Source organism: Ovis canadensis, chromosome 13 (genome assembly GCF_042477335.2).
Source record: "Ovis canadensis isolate MfBH-ARS-UI-01 breed Bighorn chromosome 13, ARS-UI_OviCan_v2, whole genome shotgun sequence".
Classification (NCBI taxonomy): domain Eukaryota; kingdom Metazoa; phylum Chordata; class Mammalia; order Artiodactyla; family Bovidae; genus Ovis; species Ovis canadensis.
Genome location: NC_091257.1, coordinates 67,013,059 through 67,038,321, shown reverse-complemented (window position 1 = coordinate 67,038,321; position 25,263 = coordinate 67,013,059). Strand labels below are relative to the sequence as shown.

At 44.3% G+C, this 25,263-nt stretch overlaps 1 protein-coding gene across 7 annotated transcripts in view; it reads right to left on the bottom strand.

Annotated features, from left to right (window-relative positions):
- Positions 1-3,116: 3,116 nt before the first annotated feature.
- Positions 3,117-25,263, bottom strand: part of DNAAF9 (dynein axonemal assembly factor 9) — a 173,396-nt gene continuing 151,249 nt past the window's right edge. For 6 of the 7 annotated variants that reach the window (XM_069548086.1, XM_069548087.1, XM_069548088.1 and 3 more), the window contains 8 exons: positions 21,997-22,132; positions 19,722-19,808; positions 15,505-15,611; positions 15,113-15,187; positions 9,616-9,821; positions 8,394-8,459; positions 7,070-7,163; positions 3,117-6,505 (listed from right to left, as the gene is read on the bottom strand). In XM_069548086.1, coding sequence (XP_069404187.1) covers positions 6,393-6,505; positions 7,070-7,163; positions 8,394-8,459; positions 9,616-9,821; positions 15,113-15,187; positions 15,505-15,611; positions 19,722-19,808; positions 21,997-22,132 — 884 coding nt within the window. In that variant the 3' untranslated portion in view covers positions 3,117-6,392. Of the gene's footprint in view, positions 6,506-7,069; positions 7,164-8,393; positions 8,460-9,615; positions 9,822-13,703; positions 13,768-15,112; positions 15,188-15,504; positions 15,612-19,721; positions 19,809-21,996; positions 22,133-25,263 lie in introns of all 7 variants that reach the window. The other variant, XR_011248201.1, reaches the window with a different exon arrangement.

Sequence of the window (25,263 nt, the reverse complement as noted above, 5' to 3'; positions counted from 1 at the left end):
CTCTCTGCAATCCCATGACTGAAGCCTGCCGGGCTCCCCTATCCATGGGATTTCCCAGGCAAGAATACTGGAGGGCATTTCCTTCTCTAGGGGAATCTTCCCTACCCAGGGATCAAATCCACGTCTCCTGAATTGGCAGGCAGATACTTTACTACTGAGCCACCTTGGAAGCCCAGATTTTTATTAGTTATCTAGAAACTGCATCTTTTTAGTAGAAAATTCCATGAATTTTTGGTTATCAAACCATCTTTTCTCTTCCTGTTGTCTTTATTTTGCTATTATTTGTACATTCACCCAGGCATGAAATTTCAGAGTAAAGATGTAAAGGTCTTAAAAATTTGAAGCTATGAAGGAAAAAAAGTTAAACTTCTTTACTGGTATGGGAAAAACAGTAGTAATGGTAGGATGTAAATACAGTTAACTTTATTTGGTTAGCTTTGTTTTCAGATTTATTATTTATCAGTTTGACATAAAATTTGTTGACCTTTATACGATTTTTTAACCCAGCAATTTTGGCTCATCAGTTTAGCCATGTAAAGTCCTGGGCAAAACAGGAATAATTTGTGGATAAACAAATTTATTTTTTCTTCAGATTTTTGGAGAATGAAACAAAAAAGTTTTGGAGTTGTTTCAGAAAGTTGGGGTTTTTTCCACTTTGGCTTTTTCCACTTCTACCTTAAGATCGTCCCCTTGGCTCTTATCTCATTAGTCATTTCATTTGTCAACCGTTCCTTCAGAATCACTCTCTAGTTGGTCTACTTCTTACCCCACCAATGAGTCGCATTACAGTCTACACGAGCTTTCTTTTTTCTTCTTTTGGTTGAATCAGTTCCCTGGCCAGGAACTGAGCCTGGGCCATGGCAGTGGAAGTGCAGAATCCTGTCTTTTATTTAGGGGAAAAAAAAAGTATCAAACAGGTTCCCTTGGAATACTGATGTCCCTGGGTATCCAGAGGCAGTAGAGAGCCTTTTCTCCACCTTTGGGGGGTGCAAATATCTCAGTGAATAGATGTTTTCAAATGTCTTTTAGTTTTAAAAAACATTGTAAACGTCACTACTTTTAATCAAGATTAAAAGTCACTACTACTACCAATCACCACCACAGCAACAAACAACTGTTTGCTATCACTTGTACTAGAAAAGACTAGCAGAAAGCAAAAAAATTTAAATCAAATAGGTATCCGATTTTAACAGAAAAGCTCAGAAATAGCCTGCAGCTGGATGTGCAGTGCTGATCCAGGGGAGCAAACCCTTCTTTGGGGAATCCGGCTTCCAAATTATGTTGGGGGCCCTCATACATGTGCAGTGACCCTTGGCCAGGTCCATCTGACTCCTGACCACTGTGACTGATTCAGGGATGAAAACATGACCCCAGATTTTGGGGTTGCCTCTGGACGAGGAGGTTGGGTCTTGCCTTAGGGTGTTGAGCCTTTTAGTGGCATAAAGGAAGCTTACTGCCAGCAGAGAAATCACTAAAGATGGAAAGAGGACTCTGATGACGTGAGACAGGCTGAACTTGAAGCTGGTACTACCCTGGACTCCTCATAGAGCAACCAAGCCATTCCATCATGAACTGGCAGTAGGGTCATAGTGAGATTTTCTTCGGGCTGTTCCCTAGATTATATGAGATTATATGATAGAAATGAACACATCAGCATTCCTCTGTGCTCCTCAGAGTGATTTGATTTCAGCAGCTTCACCTTCTGTTCCAATAACTTTCCACATGTCTGTCCCACCACGATGCCCTGATTCTGGGACTCTGGCTTGGTCAAGCATGCCCCTAGGGTTCAGTTCAGTAGCCACCTTCGTCCCTGCTGTGGAGCCCTGGTGGGAAGGGCCCCCTTCTCCATCCTCAGACATCTGAGTTCTGGTCCTCAAAAGATCATCCAGCCCTGGAGCTGTTCACCATTTACTGTCTGCCTCTGCTCCTTGACAGTTCTCTGGGGGTATTCCCCACACCCTGGTGGTTTCCGGGAAGTGCAAGCACAGGCGCTCCATCAAGGTTCAAGCCCTGTAAGATGGGACATAGGGGAAAGAGGTGGGTGTGTTGGGAGGCTCTGGGTAAGCAGGTTGTGAGGAGGGTGATAACCATACTGTGGCTAAGACCCCTCCCCCAATTCTCTTCATCCCTCGCAGGCAGTTTTGCCTTTGGTTTGTACATGACTGATTGATCACGTCAAGCCTCCAAAACCAAGACCACCTTCCCAACCTTAATTTGAGGGAGGCTGTGGTGGAGCCTATACCCCTCCCCTTGAGTCAGTGCCCAGATCCTCCCAGTGGGACACTGCCTTTGTCCAGAGGCCTCTGCGTTGAAGGTGGTATAGGAAGCAGGGTCTCTGTGGACGTTGGTGGTGACCCCTCCTAGCCAGCCCTTTTCCCCCCAAAATGATGGAAGCCCCTTATCCCAGCCTGGGTAGATACAGGATGTGAGCGGGCCCCCAGGGCGCAGTGGCAGGAAGCACGTCGTCTTGCCTTTCCCTAAATGCTTCGGGGGCTCTGCCGACCTCTCCCTTGGACCATGTGGTTCCAAGGCCTGCCTGACAGAGGGTGCGCCAGGAGGGGTGCTCAGATCTAACAGGGCAAGGGCAGTGACTCTGCCCCCTGGGCCAACTACTGGACTCCTCATGCCTTGCTCATTGCCCATTATTAAAGTGAGACCGTTTTGCCTCCTAGTGGGGTTATGGCCAGAATTAAACCGAGCTACCAGCCTGTGAAGCAATGGTTCTTAATGCAGCCTGGTGCAGGCCAGGTGCCCTGATGGTCAAGACAAGCCCGAGGGCAGCAGATGTGGTTTCTTAGGGTGAGGTGGGAGAACTTATTTCTGGGGCCCCAGGACCCCTGTACCCACAAGCTGGCTTCCCGAACTCCTCCTTGGGATCTGGAACGCTCAGAGAGTACCCACCCCAGGCCAAGTTGGCCTCTTATGAATTGTATTCACAGCAGCAGCAACTCAGAGCTCTGGGGAGGGGAGTCAAGTCCCCAGGACCCCTCCTGCAACAGCCCCAACAAAGCGGTGTTCCCAGAGAAGCTGCAGGGAGGTCTCCAATCCCAGGCCACCTCTTCAATCCCCCAGAACACTTTGGGACTATAGCAACAGGCAACTACTGGAGGCCCTGCTTGTTCAGTGACAGTTTATTGGTCCTTAGCATTACATCTCAGTTAACAAGGTAAATTCACATACACAACTGCAAGTAAAAACATGAAAATAATATAAAAATAAATTGAAAGCTACTCTTATATATTTACTGAAGTAGTGTAATAAATACTATAATAAGCAAAAAGCTTCAATCACACAATTGTTTCACTGAAGTTACAGTAGTGTTTGTAAATAGTTTTAAAATTTAAGTTACAAATATTAAAGCACTGAAAAACTAGTATAAAAGTCAATTTTGGCACATAAGTGAGCTCTTCTGTCATTAGTATTTGACAACCTGGGACAATGAGGAAGCCATTTCTCACCTACTTTTTGAGGTACAACTATCCATCTAGGTCAGCAACATGGCTGGAATACTTAATAGCTTATAGTCTTTAACTTTTCCCTTTTGAGAAGCCTGAAGAGCAAACCCAGAGCTTATTACTGTGCAAAAGTTTTCAAAATCCTAATAGAATTTAGGAGGGTACTTTTTGTGACCCACAGGGCCTAGTGTCTAGGCCTCAGGTCAGAGCCCCTAGGGCTCTGTGGGGCCAATGCCACTCCTTGCCAGTGGCCCCTTCCTAGGGTGATCCCTTTTCTCCAATATCTGCCTCCTCTTTCCAATCAAAAACAGAGAAAAATCCCACATCAAAATGTAAAATAACCTATAACTTCAGCGACTTCAACATTATCACACTCACTCGGGGTGATATAAAACTGAAGCTGCTAATAGGAAAGTTGGCAAAAAGCATTAAGCTCCTGGAGAACTTTGCCTGTCCCTGGGAACCTGATGTCTCTGCTGGATCCCTGGTATCCACTTCTAAGGTCAAAACTTCAAACACAGTGTCAAGACCCTTCCTTTAGAGACAGCCTAAGACACCACACCTCCACCTGGAGTGCCCAGAGGCATCAAGTGGATACTAACTTCACATAAAAAACCCAGAGGCCCCAAAGGTTCCAGAACAGCAGTGTGGGGAGGAAGCATCCTCCCAGTCTCAGTTCTCAAGGAGCTCACACAGCGCACTACAGAGTGCCTCTTCATCAGGGCACAGCCAGTGTGCCCCAAGGAATGCCCTTTCGCCAGTGTGCCCTTCACACTCCCAAGCAGGCTGAGGAGTGTCTATGGAAGCCTCAGCCAGTTTTGCCTTTTTGGCTTTGAAACTTAATGTTTTGACTTTTTTCAGTCACAGTTTCATATTCAAGTTGAGGTAATCACAGTTTCCCCTCTAACAGGAGAGGAATTGGGACAGTGGGGCAAGTTGGTGAGAGAGCATTTCTATGGACAAAGGTCAGAAACCAAGATCACCAGGAGGTATAGCCCCACACAGTGTTTAAGACCCACTTTTATGGGTGGGCTTCCGACCCCTCTTTAAAAACTCTTTTGTGTAGCAGCCAGGAAATGGCTCAAGCTCCAAGAAAAGAGAGCATTCATTTAAATGTTCACAGCAATCTACCTGAGGCAGATGGCCTATTGTTCCCCCACCCCCAACCTCCCCACCCTCATCTCCCAACCTCCCCACCCTCATCCCCCAACAAGGCTGCTCAAGTTTGAGTTTTTAAAAAGAGCTCGGTAGAGCTAAAGGAAGCTACAGTAACTCATTGCTTATCTCATCAATTGCACTTAAGATCTTGGTTATTGATTCTGAAGCAGAGGAAGGCCTACTGTGGACCCCAGCCTCTGGCTCCTAGGCTGGGGCTCCACATGTGGGCCTTTGTCACCAGCTGCTTTGGAGCTGGGACTGGAGCACATGGGTCTTTTCAGAAGCCTTTCTTCATGCAAGAGTTCCTATTAAATGGTATTTGGAGTATTGTTCATTTGGCTTCAAATGCAAATTTTTTTCTAACATTAAGTACATTTTACTAACAAGCCCTTAACAACTGCTTTACTACTTGCATGCAGGGCTCTGTGTGACAGGTCACATGTGCTCCATCATTTTTCTCTCTCCTCTGTGCCAGGGCCTTTTCTAAAAAACCCCTCTACATTACTAAAAACTTTGCTGGTTTTGCCTATGTGCTCCTTTCTAAGGCATGCAAAAAAAAAAAGTGAAATTCAGAAATCATTTACAATCTAGGCAGCTGAGGCGCTGAAATCCTAACAGACATCACGTAAGTGACCTCTCTCTTCCCTGTACTAACTCTGGAGGTCAGGCATGGGATACACTTGAAATTCCCCTCTGCTTTTTAGTCCAACTGGAAAAAAGCTACTAGAAGGAATTCTAACTTCGATATTGGAAGGCTCTGAAATTCCTGGTTCTCAGGAGCCAAACTAGTCCAAGGCCAGCAATGATGCTTAGGGACATGAGTTGCCTAAAGGTTGGGCTGAAAACCAGGCTTTCCCTGGCAAGACTGAGGGGAGGTATGGGTGCCAAAGACTGAATGCCCTTCAAGTGAAAATGTCCCATAAGCAATCAGAACCCTGGGCCTAAGACTATGCAGTTGAAGGACACTGCCCTTAACAGTGAGGCAAGACACTGCCAGCAAGGCCTGAGCAGCAGTTTTTCTCATCCCAGAATTATTAGGCAAACCAGACTGATGACATGAGCAGAGCTCAAAACCAATCCCAAGGTGGGCTGCTTGTGTCAATTCAAAAGCCATACTTTTGGAAAGCAACAAGTCTTTCTCCTCAGTTTAGTCCATAAGGGAAATTCCCTCATTTTAGAAGAAACTACTGATCTCAGTCCAAGCTGCTGACTCTGATGGCTGGGATTGGCCAGGGCTTGTGCTGTGTCCTCCAGGACTGGGCACAGTGTCAACAGGGACCGAACCTTCAATGGAAGGGGCCGAACCAGGGAGGCAGGCATTCCACTGGGGAGAAAGGCTCTCCTGGGGCAGTGTTTGAAGCCTGAGGCCTGTGGTGGCCCAGGCCCCCCAGCCATGACCACAGTTGGGGCAGCCAGGATTCTTTGTGTATCAACAGCTACTCTGTGCAATCCAAATGCTTCTCCCCACCCTCACACAGTGCTGCAACAGCCCAAAGAAAATACTGTTATCAGAGACCCAGAGGTCCTGGACTGCCAGCTGCAAACAAAGGGAAGCGTCTGTCTGCTCATCCTCCATGAGGACCCCCCACCCTCACCCCGCTGCCAGATCAGTGGTGCAGGTGATGCTCTTCAGCGCTGTATAGAGAATAAAGACAACATGCACTCAAGCAGCACACAAAGGCCAAGGAGAACAAAGACAGCCCTCTAGGGAGAGGCCTTTGGAAGAGCTGAAGTTAAGACATCTCATTTTTCAATGTCCATCTCCAAGGTCTTCTTTCTCTAGGGCTTCTGCTCAAAGAGGTCGTGATACTCCTGCTGCTCCAGCTCACGGTTATACTTCTCAATTTCCCGGTTGGCTTCTTCCACGTAGTCATTCATGAACTGGTCCATGACTGGCACCTCATTAAGGAAGAAAGCCCTGAGCCTAGGGGCCAAGGGAGCTGCCCAGGCCAGAGGAATCTGTACAGGCTGAGTGAGTGCTCAGCCTGTACAGAAGGTACCTGACTGGCTTTTTTAATATACTGGCAGCACCACAACTACAAAGAATGTGACAATGTGACAGAGGCTGACACAGGGCCCTTCCTAGCTCCTAGGAATGAGCCCTTCAGCTCTGACTAGAACACAGCAGCACCCCGTCCACCTTTTTCACAGATTAACTACTCTAATCAGACCCAGTCACCAGCTTGTAAATTATGACTCCCTGATGACCACAGGATGTTACCACAGCTGCATTTAAATTACAACCCACAGAGTAACCTCAGCCATCACTGAATGAAGGAGAAATGTAATTTTAATGACTGTAAAAGGACAAAATGAAAAGTCAGTCTCTGTGGCTTGCTGTGTATTCCCGAACCCACCCTGCACCAAGCCTGGGCTGTGATGGCTCTAGCAGACACCCTCTTTACAGCTAGGCTTTCACACCCCTGCAGCCTCTCTGCGTCAGATCCCAAGGATACGTGGGTGAAAATCAGTCTTGTCACCAAAGAAGTTGACAAACTGGGTGCCATTATAAAAGTAGCCTGCAGGCAGGGGATCCAGGTGGCGTTTCACCTGTAGGAAAAGAGTCCTGTTAGAATTAAGCCAACCATTTTCTATAATTCACTCATTCATTAAAAACAAAAATAGGGACTTCCTTGGTAGTCCAGTGGTTAAGACTCTGCGCTGCCACTGGGGGTACAGGTTCGATCCCTGGTTGAGGAATGAAGATCTCACATGCCACAGGGCAACTAAGCCTACATCACAGCGAGAAGCTTGTGCACCTCAACAAAAAGCCCATGAGACCCAGTGCAGCCAAAAAAAGATACGCCAGGGAATTAACACCATCACACCATCCCCACAGCTGCCATCAAACAATGAATGAAGGTTCTCCCACCTCTCAGGGAGGAACTCTGGAATTCCTAATGGGATTAAGCCCCAGATGCCCACAGTGGTACTGGTTTGACAATACACCCTTCTCTTCTCTCTCTTACTTTCCCACTTTCCTATTGGTAGCTTACAGAATTACTTCCCAAATAAACTACCCTCACTCAAATCCTCGTTTAAGGTCTACATCTGGGGAAACAACACTGCCTGCCTTCTGAAGTGCCCTCAGTCTCCTCACCAGGAACATGCAGAGTTGCCCAGGCGTTGGAATTAAGAGGTCTTTCTCAAGTCCACAGCAGGGGCTCCTGGAGGTCCAGAGTCCTGCCTGCCTGCCCATCACTGGGACTGGTGACACAGCTCATGCAGACACCTGGACTCTCTGGTCCTTTTGGCCTTTGCCCCCAAGCCCATCAGGAAAAGGCTTCAGTGCGGATGAAGACTGAGGCAGAGCCTGGGAGTCAGCCTGGAGTCTGAGTGGGTTTCTCAAGGAGCATTTTGCTCTGGCCTCAGGATTCCACAACCTGCCCATGAGCAACTTCAGGATCTAGACAGTTTTTACCTGGGCACTTGCTGGTTTATATCTATGACAGAGGAAAGGTAGGGGGAAAGGACTTCTGCAGCTGCTTGAACAGGATGATAAAACAGCTCCATGTCATCTGTTCCTCCCACAGGCACTGGGTTCTCCTCAATCTCATGACCACATCAACACCAGAGGTCACCTGCCCTTCTTGCTGAGGCTGCAAGGCCAGCTGAGCTGAGGTTTCTCTTTACCCAGCTTCCCTCTGCAGCCTGAGAGAAGCAGGACCTCCAGCATGCCCCAGTAACAGCCACCTCACTCAGGAATCCTAAAGGACAGAGCTGTTCAAGAACCGCCCTCGGACACTGAGGGGACTTAGGCCTCTGAGATGGAGTACTCACATGAATGTTCCTGATCTCCTGCTGGGTCAGCATCCCCCTGGTCTTCAGGGCTTTCCTCTGAGGCTTCTGTGCAGAGAAGTAAAGGGGGGTTAGGTCTCAACAGAACTGATGGAGTACAGGGAAGGGTGAGGGTCAGAGCTCTGGGGCTGGTTATGTGACTTAGATGCCAGCAGAGGGGGAAGCACAAGCGCCGTCATGGCCTGGATGTAATACCCTGTCTGTCTGCCCCTGGAGAGCACCACTTCCCCCCCAGAGAGTCCTACATGCCAGGGGGGAACAAGTGGCAGAATCAGATTGATGCTTTTGTAAATAGGTATGTTTCTGCCTCTTTGAAGATTCTCAATCCTAAATCCCACCAGTGACAGACATGTAAGCAAAAGGACTGGAGGTTTTATAGTCCAATATCATATAAGAGTTTTTCCCAGTGACTAAACAACAATAACAGCCACTGAGTCTGAGAAAGACACAGTCTGCAGGCAGCCTTCCCCTCTTAGTATAAAAGACAGGTCCCAGTCTGGCATGTACAGGAGACCAGGGCTGCAGCCAACTCTATTTCCAGAGTTCTAGAATAAGCTAAACCTTAGACCGTGTGCAGAGGCTTAGCATCCAAAACTTGCAGCATATTAGATGATTTTAATTCCAGTTCGAATTTTTTTCTTTGTAGTACTGAACTAATGATGCTTGTGCCTATCTATAGGCAAGCCTCCTCTTCCCCATACCTCTCTCTGGGGCTTCTGCTGTCTATACTTGGAGTCTTGGTTGGCAAAGGGCTCTAAGCGTATCTTTTTGTATCTCCATTCTAGAGAGAACCAAAGTACAGGAGATGCTGGGCTCAGAACACAGGAGAGGCTATGAACTAGGTTCAGCTAAGAAGACATTCTGAGTTTAATACACTAAGCTCATGGGGTCCATACAAAACAGCTAGGTTTCACCTAGGTCCTGGTTAAGCCACCTAATAAATAACTCCAGTCTGCCATGGGAAGTAGGAATGGGAAATGACTTTGAGAACCCGGGCTCACAGGATAGTCAGAAAAACAAGTCTGCCTAGAGTTTGCCTCAGGGGATCCCTCCCACTCTGAGTCCCTGAAAATGTTGGCTGAGCCTGTGACAGGTGAACCAGTGGTGAGAAAGCAGGGAGAGGGTTGGGGCGGGGGGCTTCTGCCTCAGAGCCAGTAGCAACCCCGAAGTATCGGTACCAGATCTGTCTGGGCTTTGAAATCACCTGCTTAGCCGATTGCCGCAGCCAGTCCTTGACACTTTCTTCCTTCAGAGAGCAGCCTATGAACACGAGGTAGCATTCCTGCTGCCCGCTGCTGCTTTGAGGTGAGGTTCTGGAGTCAGGGGGTGGTGTGGGTCCCTCCAAAACTGGCACAATACTCAAGGAGTTGGCCAGAGTGTTGTGGCAGACCTCCATCATCCTCTCAGAGTCTGCAAGGAGAACACTTTAGTCCCTGAGACCCTGCCCCTAAAGGTTAAGATTACAGTAAGACTGTGGTAGTGCAGCTGGGTTGGGGACAGATTCCCAAGACATGCAGGAGGGAAAACTGATGTGACTGGGAGCAAATCAGAAAGGATAAAGTAAGAAAGGGAGGAACTGTGGTGTTGGAGAAGACTCTTGAGAGTCCCTTGGACTGCAAGGAGATCCAACCAGTCCATTCTGAAAGAGATCAGCCCTGGGATTTCTTTGGAAGGAATGATGCTGAAGCTGAAACTCCAGTACTTTGGCCACCTCATGTGAAGAGCTGACTCATTGGAAAAGACCCTGATGCTGGGAGGGATTGGGGGCAGGAGGAGAAGGGGACGACAGAGGATGGGATGGCTGGATGGCATCACGGACTCGATGGACGTGAATCTGAGTGAACTCCGGGAGTTGGTGATGGACAGGGAGGCCTGGCGTGCTGCGATTCATGGGGTTGCAAAGAGTCGGACACGACTGAGCAACTGAACTGAACTGATTCAAGTTTCTAGCTCAGCTGATTGGGTGATCAGGTGGACACCATTAACCCAGAAGGGGATTATAAGAGGAAGAAAAAGTTTGCAGGAGGGAGGAGAAGAGTCTGACTCTGCATCTGTGGCATTTGAAAGACTGTGGGACCCTGAATGGGAGACACCTACACAGTCATTAGAAGAAGGGGATGGTTCAGGTCACTCCTGTGGAAGAGACAGCTGAGGAGAAGCAAGGAAAGCCCCCTTGGTAGAGGTTAAGGGGGTGGGTTTCAGCTAAGGCCTGAGAGGCCAAGGCAAGAGGGCATGCTCAATAGTACAAGTGCTAGAGGAGGGTCACATGGTGAAAGGAAAGAGGTGATTGGATTTATAGGCCGAGGAGCTGGGGGCTAAGATTTACTGGAGACATGAGAAAAGGGCAGTGGTCCCCAAAAAGGCATGATGAGAACTCTAAAACAAAGAGAGGTTTACCTTGAACAAGAAAGGGGTCAACAGTTGGTCTAAATAAGGAAGAAAAGAAGATGATGATAGGGCAGAGGGAAGATGAAGGCATGAAGACCATTGAGGCAGGTTGGAGGCTGTCTGTTGAAGCCTGAGTGAACAGGGCTTGAGTAAGGGGCTTACAGAGAGGGGCCGAAGTTTCTGATTCAATAACATAAATTAAGCCAAAGGTTAAGGACCATGAGAGATTCTTTTATACAGACTCTGTCACCTAATTTTCCTATCCGAACTCAGATGATTCCATGCCTACAACTCTCAGTGGTACCTATTGCAGACATTCCTGGTTGCCTGCTCAGCATCCTCTTCCTCCAATTTCCATAAATTCCATGACCATGAATTTCCCATGGTCAATGTCAACTTGATCTTGGCCAATGACAGAAGTCTGCTGAGGAATTGACAGAGCCACCCACAGGAATAGCCAGCCTCTTCCATCAGCTGGATGTTCTGTCTGGATGTGACACCTAGCCTGTAGCACTACCTGGCAACCATAAGGGGTGGAAACCCGAGGAAAAGCTGACACTAAGAATGGAAGCACACAAAAGTCATATATTACCTGGGTCTTCAGTGGTCTTGCTGCACTGCCAGACCTCTTGACTTCTTGCTATGTAGCTAACACCTGGTAGTTGTTGAGCTGGAGTTTTCTGTTGTAACTACCAAAGATGCTGTAACCAGACACACTCCCTTACATCCTCCCCTAGGCCCCAGCCACAGTAAACTCTTTTTGGTTCCTGAAATATGCCCTTTTTGCCTCAGATCCACAGCAAATGCTCCTTTTCTCTGGAGCATTCTCACCGTTTCCAATGTTGAGTTGACTAGCTCCTTGTTTTGACAACTTCCCTGAACCCCAGTCCAGGACTGACTGACTTCAGGCTGCAAGGGCTCCAGTGGTCAAAGGCTGTTAAACAGGTCTGCTGAAGGGGAGGAGAAGCAAAGTGGAGGGCTTGAAGACTCTACCAGAAACAGATCCAGAGCCAGAGAGCTCAGCATTGGGGTGCTCCTGGTGAAAGGGCTATGAGGAAGCCATGGATGGCTCAAGAGGGGTGGGGTGTTAAAGTCTCTAGAACAAGGAAGTCAAGGAGCTGTGAGGAGAGGCCCTGAGCAGGTGCCTGCCTGCAGGGGCAGGAAAACAGATCCTCCACTGCAGAGCCGAAGGTCCTGAAGAAAGATTGGTATCCTGAATGAAAGGGAAGACAGGAGGAGCCTGATGGTGTAAGACCCAGAGGGGAGGGTTGTTTTTTTTTTTTTTTTTTTGAGGGAGAGTCTAAGAGGCATCTTGATGGATCACTGCCTTGTCATGGCGATTGGGCTTGTGTAACTCAGTGAAGCTATGAGCCATGCCGTGCAGAGCCACCCAAGATGGACGGGTCATAGTGGAGAGTTCTAACAAAATGGGGTCCACTGGAGGAGAAAATGGCAAACCACTCCAATATTCCTGCTTCAGGAACCCCATAAACAGTATGAAAAGGCGAAAAGGTATGACACTGGATGATGAGGCCCCCAGGTCAGAAGGTGTCCAACATGCTACTGCTGGGGAAGAGTGGAAGGCAATTACTAATAGCTCCAGAAAGAATGAAGTGGCTGGGCCAAGTGGAAACGATGCTCTGCTGTGGATATGTCTCGTGGTGAAAGTAAAGGGAACGGGCAAATTTAATTCAAATGACCTTATATCTATTATAGTTTGTGGGCAAAAATCCCTTAGAAAATATGAGTAGCCCTCATAGTCAACAAGAGTCCAAAGTGCAGTACTTGGGTGCAATCTCAAAAACGACAGAATGACCTCGGTTCATTTAGAAGGAAAACCATTCAACATCACAAGTACAAGTCTATGTACAACATATGTACAAGTTATGTATAACATCACATAAACAAGTCTATGCCCAAACCACTGAGAGCACAGAAGCTGAAGTCGGCCGGTTATATGAAGAGCTATATAGCACATTGAAGAATTAACACCAAAAAAAAAATGTCTTTTCCATCACAAGGGATTGGAATGCAAAAGTAGGAAGTCAAGAGATACCTGGAATAACGGGGAAGTTTGGCCTTGGAGTAAAAAATGAAGCAGGGAAAAGGCTAATAGAGTTTTGTCAAGAGAACAAGCTGGTCATAGCAAAATCCCTTTTTCAATAACCCCAGAGACGACTCCACACATGGATATCACCAGACATTCAACACTGAAATCAGACTGATGTATTATTTGTAGCCAAAGATGAAGAAGCTCTATAGAGTTAGCAAAAACAAGACCTGGAGCTGACTATGGCTCAGATCATTAGCTTCTTATTGCAAAATCAAGGCTAAATTGAAGAAAGTAGGGAAAAACCACTAGGTAATTTAGGTATGACCTAAATCAAATCCCTTATGACTATACAGTGGAAGTGACGAGTAGATTTAAGGGATTAGAACTGGTAGACAGAATGCCTCAAGAACTATGGATGCAGATTTGTTACAATGCACAGGAGGCAGTGACCAAAACCACCCCAAAGAAAAAGAAATGCAAGAAGGCTAAGTGGTGGTCTGAGGAGGCTTTACAAATAACTGAGGCAAAAAGAGAAGTGAAAGGTACTAGAGAAAGGGAAAGATATACCCAACTGAATGCAGAGTTTCAGAGAATACCAGGGGAGATAAGAAGGTCTTGTTAAATGAACAGTGCAAAGAAACAGAGGAAAACAACAGAATGGGAAAAATTAGAGATCTCTTCAAGAAAACTGGAGATATCAAGGGAACATTTCATGCAAGAATGGTCATGACAAAGGAAAGAAATGGTAAGGACCTGAAAGAAGCAGAAGAGATTAAGAAAAGGTGGCAAGAATACACAGAAGAACTATATAGAAAAATGACCTGGATAGCCATGATGGTGTGGTCACTCACCTAGAGTTGGATATCGTGGAGTATGAGGTCAAGTGGGCTGTAGGAAGCATTACTACGAACAAAGCTAGAAAAGGAGACAGAATTCTAGCTGAGCTATTTAAAATCCTAAAAGATGATGCTTTTAAAGTACTGTACTCAATATGTCAGCAAATCTGGAAAACTTAGCTGTGGCCACAGGATTGGAAAAGGTCAGTTTTCATTTCAATATCAAAAAAGGGCAATGCCAAAGAATGTTCAAACTACCATACAATTGCTCTCATTTCACATGCTATCAAGGTTATGCTCAAAGTCTTTCAAGCTAGGCTTCAGCAGTACGTGAACCGACAACATTCAGATGTACAAGATGGGTTTCGAAGAGACAGGAACCAGAGATCAAACTGCCAACATTTGTTGGCTCATGGAAAAGTAAGGGAGTTCTAGTAAAACATGGACTTCTGCTTCACTGACTATGCTAAGGCCTCTGTGTGGTTCACAACAAACTAGAAAATTCTTACAGAGATGAAGTACCAGACCACCTTACCTGTATCCTGAGAAACCTGTATGTGGGTCAAAAAGCAACAGGTACCTCCAATTAAAATAAATAAATTAAAAAAAAAAAAAAAGAAGCAACAGGTAGAACCAGACATGAGAAAATGGACTGGTTCACAATTGGGAAAGGAGTATGTCAAGGCTGTATATTGTCACCCTGCTTATTTAACTTATATGCAGAGTAAATCATGCAAAATGATAGGCTGGATGAATCATAAGCTGGAAAGACTGCTAGGAGAAATATCAACAAGCTCAGATATGCAGATGATACCACTCTAATAGCAGAAAGTGAAGAGGAACTAAAGAGCCTCTTGAAGAAGATGAAAGAACAGAGTGAAAAAGCTGGCTTGAAACTCAACATTAAAAAAACTAAGACCATAGCATCCAGTCCCATCACTTCATGGCAAATAGAAGGGGAAAAAATGGAAGGAGTGATAGACCCTTTGAGAGTACCACAGACTACAAGGAGATCAAACCAGTTAATCCTAAAGGAAATCAAGCCTGAATATACATTGGAAGGACTGATACTGAAGCAAAAGCTCCAATACTTTGGCCGCCTGATGTAAAGAGCTGACTCACTGGGAAAGACCCTGATGCTGGAAAGACTGAAGGCAAAAGGAGAAGGAGTGGCAGAGGAAGAGATGGTTAGATAGTGTCATTAATTGAATGGACAGGAATTTGAGCAAACTTCAGGAGATAATGGAGGACAGAGGAGCATAGCAGGCTCTAGTTCATGAATTCAAAAAGAGTCAGACACAATTTAGCAACTGAACAACAAGAGGCATCAGTGGTCTGCTAAGCATCAGCAGAGGCTATGAAATCACATCATGAGATGTGATCACTCCACAGTGCAGAGCTCCCAAATCCAAACTGCCAGTTACCTGAGAACTTCACTTTGCCCAGGATGTGGTAGATGTTTCCAGAGAATGGACTCGGCTTGATGGAAGCCTGAATTGCTGGTGGAGGAATAGGAGAGGGTTGTTACTTATCTGCAGGCAGAAGCCAAGGCCAGGGCAGCACAGCTGGGAGGGTTAGGCACTAGGAAAGGCGCCTCCTCTACGGTTCACAGGTACTTACACCATTTCCTCCCCCAGTGGCTCTGCCACTGTTCCCAGGGGATGGGACGCCTGGGTCCTCAAATTCCTCTGCCTCCTTTCAGACCCAAATGGTGAGAAAAGACAGCACACTGAATATTAAAACAGTGCCAGGAGGTGGGGACAACTCTGGGGGCACTCTTTTACCAGTATTGGGACATGTTCCAGTCAAGGCTTACCTTTACACTTGGCCACAAAGCGAGTCTTCTCCAAGGGACGACCAAACCATACACAAATCTGAACCATCAGTGGAAAGACTGATCCAGCATCAAATTTACCTTCATACCTTAAAAGGTTTAAAAAATTATATATATAAGTAATTGGGGCTTGGAGTGTTATTATATACTACGTTCGACAGAACAATGTATTATCATATTTGAATTCTCCCTTACTCATATGCCATTTTGTGTACAAAACAACTATTTGAAAGCATTTATGTCTCTTTTATCTTGAGATTGGAAAGCATGTTTGCCCCTTCAGAGAAGGAAGCGCAGACTAGCAATTTCTTCAAGTCAAAGACCTCTTCTACTTTTGAAGCTTGCAAGTATCCTAGCTGGGATTAGAGGTCCCTCCTTGTACCCTTTAGCCCTTACTCAGGATCCCCTCCCACTTTCTTCCGGGCTCCCACTATGCCAATTCCAGTTGAGCTATTTCAAATCCTAAAGGATGATGCTATGAGAGTGTTGCACTCAATATGCTAGCAAATATGAAAAATTCAGCAGTGGCCACAGGACTAGAAAAGGTCAGTTTTCATCTCAATTCCAAAGAAGGGCAATGCCAAAGAATGCTCAAACTACTGCACAATTGTACTCATTCCACATGCTAGTAAAGTAATGCTCAAAATTCTCCAAGCCAGGCTTCAACAGTATATGAACTGAGAACTTCCAGATAGTCAAGCTGGATTTAGAAAAGGCAGAGGAACCAGAAATCAAATAGCCAATATCCACTGGATCATAGAAAAAACAAGAGAATTCCAGGAACACATCTACTTGTGCTTCATTGACTACGCTAAAGCTATTGACTGTGTGGATCACAACAAACTGTGGAAAATTCTTAGAGATGGGAACATCAGACCACCTTACCTGCCTCCTGCAAAACCTGTATGCAGGTCAAGAAGCAACAGTTACAGCCAGACATGGAACAACGGACTAGTTCAAAATTGGGAAAGGAGTACATCAAGGCTGAATATTGTCACCATGCTTATTTAACTTATATGCAGAGGACATCATGAGAGATGCATGCTGGATGAAGCACAAGCTGGAATCAAGATTGCCAGGAGAAATATCAATAACCTCAGATATGCAGATGACACCACCCTTATGGCAGAAAGCAAAGAGGGACGAAAGAGCCTCTTGATGAAGGTGAAAGAGTAGGATAAAAAAGCTGGCTTTAAACTCAACAATCAAAAAACTAAGATCAGGGCATCGTCTCATCACTTCATGGCAAATAGATGGGTTAACAATGGAAACAGTGAGAGACTTTATTCTCTTGGGCTCCAAAATCACTGCAGATGGTGACTGCAGCTACAAAATTAAAAGACATTTGCTCCTTGGAAGAAAAGCTATGATAAACCTAGACTGTGTGTTAAAAAGCAGAGATATTACTTTGTCAACAAAGGTCTGTCTAGTCAAAGTTATCGTTTTTCCAATAGTCACGTATGCATATGAGAGTTGGACCATAAAGAATGCTGAGCATTGAAGAATTGATGCTTTTGAGCTGTGGTGTTGCAGAAGACTCTTGAGAGACCCTTGGACAGAAAGGAGATCAAATCAGTCAATCTTAAAGGAAATAAATCCTGAATATTCATTATAAGGATCGATGCTCAAGCTGAAGTTTCAGCACTTGGCCACCTGATGCGAAGAGCCAATTCATTGGAAAAGACCCTGATGCTGGGAAAGATTGAAGGCAGGACAGGAAGGGGATGACAGAAGATGAGATGGTTGGATGGCATCACTGGCTCAATGGACAGGAGTTTGATCTAGCTCCAGGAGATCGTGAAGGACAGGGAAACCTGGCGTGCTGCAGTCCATTGGGTCGCAAAGAGTTGGACACGACTGAGTGACTGAACAATGACAACAACTGTTCTTTAAAATCTAAACAAGCCTCCCAAATACTATATTAACCCTTTGTCACATCTGATGAAAACACTTTCCTCTAGTCTACTGTATTTTCTGATTAGTCTTCTTTGTTTCAAAATTGCACTGCAGTTTTGAATTTTATATTGTTGAAAGTAGCCCACTTTTTGTTATTTATTTAAAGCAAGGTGGTGGTATAATAGTTTTCGAAGACTGCTATCTGGAGACCATGGGCTTCTCAGGCTTCTATGTTCAGAGTTGCATCCTTAGGAGAATTTGGAGGGGCCAAGGGAAGAGTACAAGGTTTCCTTCCAGACTAGGAACAAGCTGTTCTACCAGGGGAGGTAGGTGTGGGGTCAATGACAACAGAGGGCTGTGAGGGAGGAATGGCTGAGACTCTGCACATCACAAAGTACATCCTAGAGCTAATAAAGCCTGTTCACTTTGAGGTGATGGCCCTCATCCAAGGAGAGAGGGGAGTTATGTACAGGGATGCACAGGAGTCTGATGATGGTGATCTTGATATAAGAATAATTTATCTGAATCCTTGGAAAAGGGCATGGCAGCCCACTCCAGTGTTCTTGCCTGGAGAATTCTATGGACAGAGAAACCTGGTGGGTAACAGTCCACCAGGGGTTGCAAAGACTCGGACACGACTGAGTGACTAACACACACACACGTGCGCTTCCTAACACACACACACACGCACACACATGTGCACTTCCTAACACACACACACACACACAACGTAAGCTTCCTAACACACACACACACACACACACACACACACACACAGGCATGCGCTTCCTGACACACACACACACACACACACGCATGCGCGCTTCCTGAGGCACAAGGTTGAGATGGCAGACATCTCAGGACTAGGCCCAGAGGCCTAGTTTTGGCAGCAAGAAGGTCAGCAGCTGCAGCCACTGTAGAAAAGAGTTTCACCGCAGAAGCTCTTTTTTTTTTCTTTAAGCTAAGATATTACTGCCTTGTTTAGGCATAAGGAATGATCCACTTACCCACTATTTAATTATGATGTGACTCAAACCAGAGGTTCCTTTTAAGAATAAGCATGAAAATCTTCAATTTTACATATCGACCTGTGTTTTAAAATAGAATGGTACTGATTGTACTATTCTATTTTAAAAAACAGTACTCATGGCTGAGAGGTAAGGATAATAAAGAGGTGGCTGAGAGAAGTGAGTAAGGATAATAGAGGTGATTCAGACCAACATGAGGGATCATTTTTGGCCTGCCTTGAACCTTCAACACAGCAAAACTAATTATCCTTTCCATACAGGAACAAGTGCAACATGGCAGATAAGAGTATAGGCTCTGCTGTACAGCAGCAATTAACATAACTTTGTAAATCTACTATACTTAAAAAAAAGAGATAGAGTACAGGCTCTGAAGCCACACAACCTGAGTTTGAAACCCAACTCTTTGATTTACTAGCTGTGTGACTTTGGACAGGACATGTAACTCCTGGCTGCCTCAGTTACCTTATCTCTAAAATGAAGAAACTAATGGAATCTACTCTGGGGCCTGGTTTGAGGATTAATGAGATAACACAGGCTGAACTCTTAAGATTGGCACTGTGAACAGAACTTTCTGTGATGAAGGATCTGTACTGTCCCACAGTAGCTGCTAGTTATAGTTAAGCATGTGAAAAGGGTCTTGTGTGACTAAAGACTAAATTCTAAATTTTACCTCATTTTTATTAATATATATTTAATTTTATTAAGTAGCCAAATGTGGCTAGTGGGTGCTTTACTGGAGAGCAAAGTCTTAGAACAACGTGTAGCACAGAGTAAGTGCGCAAGTGATGCTGGAAATATGACGACAGTGCACTTCACACTCTCTTTTCTCCTCTGCTCCCCTGAATCCGGAGGACAGGTTTAGGCTGGGAGGCCACCTGCAGAGAAGAGAACATCCTCTGGGACACAACAGCAGGCAACATATCTGTCAGATGGGAAGCCCAGAGGACTGACTATTCTCAGGAGTGACTCTTTCACTCAGAAGGGTCTCACTCTGACTAGAGGCTAGAGGAAACGAAGGACGTCACTGTGCTTAGTGCTCACAAGATGACTCCTTAAGTCTCAACATTCAGCAAGGGTCTCAATTTGAGACCGAGATGTGGATCACAGGGATTCTAACAAGGCCAGTAGCTACTGGGCCTTCAGGCCATTGCAGCTGCCATTGTCACCCTCCCAGAGCACACCTGGTATTTTCACTTTTTCTTTTACTTTCCTGTAAATAAACAAATCATTGAGTTTACAAAGAAATCTTAGCTATTTTTCAATGACAATACTTGCCAGCCAGGGTACATTAAATATCGAGATCGTAGCATCTGAGGACTTGAAAAACTGTTTTCTGAGAGAATCAGTTCAATGTCTTCATTCCTTTAAAAACATACAGAAAACCCAGGTTAGTCAGAACTATCAAACTTAACCTGTACGTTTCCCTTCCCTTCCACACTTCTGTATACACATACAAGTACAAACATACACACTTTTTTCTGTTATTTCACCCTTATATACTTTAATATGCATCTCTAGAAACAAGCATATTCTCACTAATTCTCACCTAAGAAATTTAATATGGAGGACCAGCAGCCTTGGTATCTCCTGGGAGACTGCTGGAAATGCAGGATCTCTAGACTACTCCAGATCTACTAAATCAGAACCCTCATTTTCATAAGATTCCCAAGTGGTTCATATGCATGTTAAAGTTGAAAACTATTGATTTAATAATATACGCCCATTCTCAAATTTCTCCCTTTGGGGGGACAGGGCACTCAGGGCTCAATTAAGGATCGCTCACTGAATTTATAATTTTAATTTTCCTTCAATTTGGAAAAAATACCGCCAACTTTTTGTTTCTCAAGGAATTGACAATTTTGAAGAGTACACAGTTAGCTGTCTTGTGTCTCACAACCTGGACCTGTCTGGTTGCTCCTCGTGATTAGATTCAGTTAAATACTTGAAGTGAAAGTGAAGTCACTCAGTCGTGTCCGACTCTTTGCGACCCCATGGACTGTAGCCTACCAGGTTTCTCTGTTCATGGGATTTTCCAGGCAAGAGTACTGGAATGGGTTGCCATTTCCTTCTCCATAAGTTAATTACTTATGGCAAGAGTAATGGCCGAGTGATGTTGTTTTCCTCCCACAGTGTCATGTGAAGGAAGCACATGACTCACTTGGTCCCATTAGTGGTCTTGCTAAGTTTAATATTTTGGTCAATGTCACGTCTTCTGGATTAGACCTCTTCACTGTGAAGGTAGTTTTCCCTCTTTGGAAGCAGTAAATAAGTCTATGGAGTGACAGATACTTTCAGTCAAGTGAATATCCTTTTCCTCAACAATCTGTCATCCACTACTTTTAACATCCACTGATAATTCTTGCCTAAATCAAGTTATTACATGAAAGGTTACAAAATGGTGTCTTTCCAGTTCTATAAATTCTTATTTATTAGGTAACATTCTTCTATAGAGGAGAGCTTTACTCTTCTGTCCCCCTCCCTTTTTAATTTTTTAATATCACCATAGACTCATTTTATTCCATGTGCTACAACACATTAGTATCACGGTTCTCTCATACAACAACTCAAGTTGTCCCAAACTTAAGTGGGAGCTTCTTAAGCTAGCTTCCATATCCTTTTGAAATATCTCCACTACTTTTTGAATACTTCCCTGCCTTTCTGGCATAAAATGCACTAGGCTTACATTATACTTTCACTGCCTAAATTGCAATCAACCAATTCTCCAAGGAGACCAGATACCTTTTAGTGGGGATTGGTACTTAGAAATTAAGATCTAGAGGTAAAGGTATTAATTGCTACTGTGGTGTTATTTTTGGTCCCTTTTAATGGAAAGACGGAATATACTTTTTTTTGAACTAATGAATTTATATTGAGTCCCCCCATTCAACTCCAATATCTGCAGGGTTTTTCCTTACCTTTCCTTACCTTTCATATTTATAATCTCCCTTCCCTAATGTTCAGTGATGTTTGGAATTCGGGTTCCAACAGAGGATTATGTTCAAAAGTTACTTGAATTATTTTGTGTGTGTGTGGTTGTTATTACTTTGATATACAGATGGACTCACTTTTTGTATTTTTTCCTCCTTGTTGACCTAATTTTTGAATATGTAAAATATCTGCAATGCTCAAAGGTTGAAACTATATAAAAAGTATACAACTCTTAGTATCCTTACATAAAAAGTCATTATTTTCTATTTTTAGGTTGTAACTAGAACCCAGCTCTATGAATTAAAGATATAATTTCCCTATGTTTTTATGCTACTTCTCTCATATCTTAACATAAAGAACACTGAGAGAGTCTTGACTTGAATCCTTTAATGAATGAGAATGTGAATGTGTCAAAAATAAAACATCTCAAAACAGTACAGGATACTGACATGTGGGAATCCTCTTGGTGATTTCTACACAGCATCAAAAGCACTTGTTCAAGACCTGGCTTCTGTAAATGCTCAGGTCTTAGATACAGTGGAAAGACCCAATGGGTCACAGACAGAATGCTGTATCTGAGAAAGTGGCTGGTCCTACAGAGAGAAGTGACCGTTAAGTTTACCTGGTGACAATCCCATTTTCTGCAAGAATGAAGGCGGCAGAAGGATTGGCAGCTCTGATGAGGCTCTGCAGCTGAACAAGGAGAGGGTGCCTCTGCTCCACAGTGTGACTGGTGAATACAACATTGCTAACCAGGCCTGGGGAATAAAATAAAAAAAAGTTCAGCCTTCAGAGTTCTGAATGGGGCTGAGGGTCTGCACAAATGTGAGCCCTTGGCTCCCTCCCCTGATCATCCCTTTTAGCAGCCCCCTCATGCAGACACCCCTGCCCCTCAATACTGATACAACAGCCATCGTTCCGTTCTTTCTGCAGCCTCTGGAAGTGAATGGCCTCAGCTCTGCAGCTGCCCCTCTACCTAACCTCCTCTGTCTTCTTTGTTTCACTTTGATACCTGGAGCTTTTTCATCAAATGGCCCTTTCCATATCCCATGAACTTCCTTAGGAACTGCTGCCAATGACTTTCACCAGTTCAGAACACAGACATTTACCAGCACAAACTGTTATGTCAGGTGCTAATCATTCTTAAAGAGTACACAGTCAAGAAGGCTCACCCATGGACTCACAATTACAAGGTAAGTTCTAACAAAGATATTTACAGAGTGACACAGTAAGGAAGGGTGGCCCATAAAAGAGATGCTGTGGAGTGGGCAACAATCAATCCCATATTTCTGTGAAAATACAGAAGTAAAATCCACGACACTATGACACTACTGATAATTTGGAAATCAGAGAATTTAATCACATCCCAGCATGCCAACACAATTATAATATCTCTTCCATATTTATCCTACATGGCTATGATCACTGGATACACACCACTTCTACTATAACGTCACCTGCATTTGTATGAGTCAACCATTTTTATTGACAATAATGTGAACATTTCAAACATACACTAAAGTAGAAAAAAACAGTGTAATGAATGCCCACATGTCCATCACCTGGCTTCAAGAATTACCAACATTTGTCTTAATTGTATTTCTTCTACATCATACTCCTACCTTTTCGGCTTTCCTTGCCTTCCCCAGGAGACGATTTTGAGGTTAATAACAGACGTCTTATTATTGCATCCAAAATATTTCAGTATGTATTACCATAAGATAAGGACTCTTTAAAAAAATGAATGGGGCTTCCCTAGTGGTCCAGTGGCTGAGAGTCTACTTGCCAATGCAAGGGACACAGGTTCGATCCCTGCTCCAGGAAGATCCTACATGCTGCAGGGCAGCAAAGGCCACGGACCACAACTACTGAGCCTGTGTTCCAAAGCTCGCAAGCTGCAATTACTGAGCCCACTTGCACACCTAGAGCCAGTGCTTTACAACAAGAGAAGCCACTGCAATGAGAAGCCCATCCATCACAATGAAGAGGAGTCCCTGCTCTATGCAACTAGAGAAAGCCCATGGGCAGCAACAGAGACCCAGCATAGCCACAAATAAATACATAAATCTTAAAAAAAAAAGAATGATTAAGCAATAAGTTCTTAATATAAAATATCTAGTCCATATTTAAATTTTTCTGACTCAAGAATATTTTCTTAGAGTTAATTGTTTGGAACCAAGAACCAAAGCCCCCACATTATATTTCATTGATATATCGCATAATTCTCTTTCAATCTATAGTTTCTCTTTATTTCTCTGTGATTTATTTGTTGAAGAACTGCTTCTTGTATATTTCTTGTAGTCTGCTGCTGCTGCTAAGCCGCTTCAGTCCTGTCTGACTCTGTGTGACCCCATAGATGACAGCCCACCAGGCTCGCCCGTCCCTGGGATTCTCCAGGCAAGAACACTGGCGTGGGTTGCCATTTCCTTCTCCAATGCAAGAAAGTGAAAAGTGAAAGTGAAGTCGCTCAGTTGTGTCTGACTCTTAGCGACCCCATGGACTGCAGCCTACCAGGCTCCTCTGTCCACGGGATTTTCCAGGCAAGAGTACTGGAGTGCGGTGCCATTGCCTTCTCTGTCTTGTAGTCTATATTTGGCTAACAGAATCTCCATAGTGTTCCTTAACAGGCTAGATACTGTTTTACAGCTTCAATTTTTTTAAGTTCTTGTTCTTTTTCAAACTTAAGCTGAATGCTTAATTCATTATTTTAAAAAGCCACAATGAGATAGCACCTCACACCTGTTAGAATGGCTATGTTTTTCAAAAGACAAGAAATAACAGGAGTTGGTGAGGATATGAGGAAAAGGGAAACTTGTGCCCTGTTGGGAATGTAAACACTATAGTGGTACAGCTACTATGAAAAACAGGATGAAGAGTCCTCAAAAAATTAAAAATAAAACCACCACAAGATCCAACAATTCCACTTCTGGGCTTATACCAGAAAGAAATGAAATCACTATCTTGAAGAGCTATTTACACATCCATGTTCATTGCAGCATTATTCACAATAGCCAAGCTATAGAAACAACCAACAACCTAAGTGTCCATTAGTGGATGAAGAAGATAAAAGATCAAGGCTGTATATTGTCACCCTGCTTATTTAACTTATATGCAGAGTAAATCATGCAAAATGAGGGGCTGGATGAAGCACAAGCTGGAATCAAGATTCCTGGAAGAAATATCAACAACCTCAAATATTCAGATGATACCACATTAATGGCAGAAAGCAAAGAGGAAGTAAGGAACTTCTTGATGAACGTGAAGGAAGAAAGTGAAAAAGCTGGCATAAAACTTCAACATACAAAAAACTAAGATTATGGCCTCCCTTAGAGGAGGGGTGGCCATGGAAGAGATAGATAGCATCACCAACTCCATGGACATGAACCTGAACAAACTCCAGGAGATAGTAAAGGACAAGGGTGCCTAGTGTGCTGCATCCCTTCGGGTAGCAGAGTCAGACAAGACCTAGCAACTGAACAACAATTACAAATTCAACTCTGGTGTTATTAACATCACGTCTTTTTGTTTGCATTTGTCTGTTATATCTTTGCCCATTCTTTTATCACCATCCTTAGTTTTAGATGATCTTGTATAGAACATCATATAATTTAGAGTCGATTTTTTTGTTTAATCTGAGATAATTTTTCTTTTGACAGGTGTTTAACCTACTTACAGAGAAGGAAATGGCAACCCACTCCAGTATTCTTGCCTGGAGAATTCCATGGACAGAGAGGAGCCTGGTGGGCCATGGTCCATGGGGTCACAGTAAGTTGGACATGACTGAGTGCACAGCACATGCCACTTCTATCTAATGATACTTTGGTTCCGTCACCTTGTTTATGTTGAATTCTGTTTAAAAACATTTTTGTAAACCTTTACCAGTATGATT